We start from the raw sequence: 2247 nt of genomic DNA, 5'->3' as shown, positions 1-2247 counted from the left end.
ATTTTTGCTCTAATTCCCTTGTATTTGGAAATGTGTTGAGCAAGAAATTGCTGCGGCTGAGGTCAAAGAAGTGGTTGCCTGTTTTCTTCTCTAGGGTTTTGATATTTTCCTGCCTCACATTTAGGTCTTTCATCCATTTTGAGTTTATTTTTGTGTATGGTGTAAGAATGTGGTCTAGTTTCATTCCTCTGCATGTGCTGTCCAGTTCTCCCAGCACCATTTGCAAAAGAGACTGTCTTTTTTCCATTGGATATTCTTTCCTGCTTTGTCAAATATTAGTTGGCCATACATTTGTGGGTCCAATTCTGGGTTCTCTATTCCATTCCATTGGTCAATGTGTCTGTTTTTGTGCCAATACCATACTGTCTTGATGATTATAGCTTTGTAGTAGAGGCTAAAGTCTGGGATTATAATGCCTCTTACTTTGTTACTTTGGCTATTTGGGGTCTTTTGTGTTTCCATAAAAATTTTAGGATTGTTTGTTCTAGCTTTGAGAAGAATGCCAGTGCAATTTTGATTGGGATTGCATTGAATGTGTAGATTGCTTTGGGTAGTATTGACATTTTAACAATATTTATTCTTCCAATCCATAAGCATGGGATGTGTTCCCATTTTTTTGTGTCTTCTTCAATTTCCTTAATAAATTTTCTATAGTTTTCAGCATACAGATCTTTTACACCTTTGGTTAGCTAAGATAGGTACATAAGTACAAGTGCCTTTCTGTGTTCCTGTAGAGATTACATATGTAACCAAGCCATTAACAGGCATTTTGAACATGATAAATATTTATGATAAGTAAAAATCAACTCTGCTGTAACTTTGAATTATTATGTTGTTATCAAAACTTATGTGGGTATCTTTTTCCCTTTTTCTACTTTTAATACTTTATTTTTTGTAGTTTTAAAATTTCTACATGTATAAAACTGAGAAAACCAGATGATCCTTTAGCAATGTCATGGAACCTAAGTCATAAAATATCTATGTTTGTTTTAAGACTGTTTAATTTTCAAACTATGTATTGTGCAAGTTACATAAGAATTTTAATGTTATTTTGTACTTTTCAGACAAGACTTCTGAGCCAGTATTCTTCACTTCTTCCTTTTTATTTTAAAAACTTATTGATCCAAGTAATTGGCCATTTCCAAAATTGCCAAACTGAATTTAGTCAGGATATGTTCCTTTTTATGTCTTCTGTCAAGAGTATCTGGGGTGAATTTCAGACACAGATTCTTAGCTTTTGGACCGTGACTTCATAATTTATATACATATGTCCACAAAAATAATATACTCTCCACCACTGAAATGAAAAGGCAAAATCAAAGCTCTGTGGTTGAATTCATCCTCTTGGGCTTTTCTAACTTTCCTGAACTCCAAGAGCAGCTCTTTGGGGTTTTCTTGGTTTTTTACCTTGGGACTCTGATGGGAAATGCCATCATTATAGTCATCATCTCCCTGGAACAGAGCCTCCACGTTCCTATGTACCTGTTCCTGCAGAACCTGTCTGTGGTGGATGTGAGTTTCAGTGCAGTCATTATGCCTGAAATGCTGGTGGTCCTCTCCACTGAGAAAACGTCAATTTCATTTGTGAGCTGTTTTGCACAGATGTATTTTATTCTTTTTTTTGGTGGGACTGAATGTTTTCTCCTGGGGGCGATGGCTTATGACCGATTTGCTGCAATCTGCCATCCTCTGAGCTACCCAATGATTATGAACAAAAGGGTTTTCATGAAATTAGTAATGTTCTCATGGGTCTCAGGGATCATGGTGGCTACCGTGCAGACCACATGGGTTTTCAGTTTTCCCTTCTGTGGCCCCAATGAAATCAATCACATCTCTTGTGAAACCCCAGCAGTGCTAGAACTTGCATGCGCAGACACCTTTCTGTTTGAAATCTATGCGTTCACTGGCACCATTTTGATTGTCATGGTCCCCTTTGTGTTGATTCTCTTGTCTTATATTCGGATTCTCTTTGCCATCCTGAAGATGCCATCGGCCACCGGGAGGCAAAAGGCCTTTTCCACCTGTGCCTCCCATCTCACGTCTGTGACCCTCTTCTATGGCACAGCCAATATGACTTATATCCAACCCAAATCTGGCTACTCCCCAGAAGCCAAGAAGGTGATGTCATTGGCCTACTCACTCCTTACACCTCTGTTGAATCCACTGATCTACAGCTTGAGAAACAGTGAGATGAAAAGAGCTTTGATGAAACTGTGGCGAAAAAAGGTGGATTCACATGCATTCTGA

General features: G+C 38.2%; 1 protein-coding gene across 1 annotated transcript; it reads left to right on the top strand.

Annotated features, from left to right (window-relative positions):
* Positions 1 to 1302: 1302 nt before the first annotated feature.
* On the top strand, positions 1303 to 2247 carry LOC102961011 (olfactory receptor 10A3-like). The gene has a single exon (XM_007083289.2). It carries the CDS (start codon positions 1303 to 1305, stop codon positions 2245 to 2247), a length of 945 nt encoding a protein of 314 aa, XP_007083351.2.

Source organism: Panthera tigris, chromosome D1 (genome assembly GCF_018350195.1).
Source record: "Panthera tigris isolate Pti1 chromosome D1, P.tigris_Pti1_mat1.1, whole genome shotgun sequence".
Lineage (NCBI taxonomy): Eukaryota > Metazoa > Chordata > Mammalia > Carnivora > Felidae > Panthera > Panthera tigris.
The sequence above is the reverse complement of the archived record's forward strand: the minus strand, read 5'-3'. Positions and strand labels throughout refer to the sequence as shown.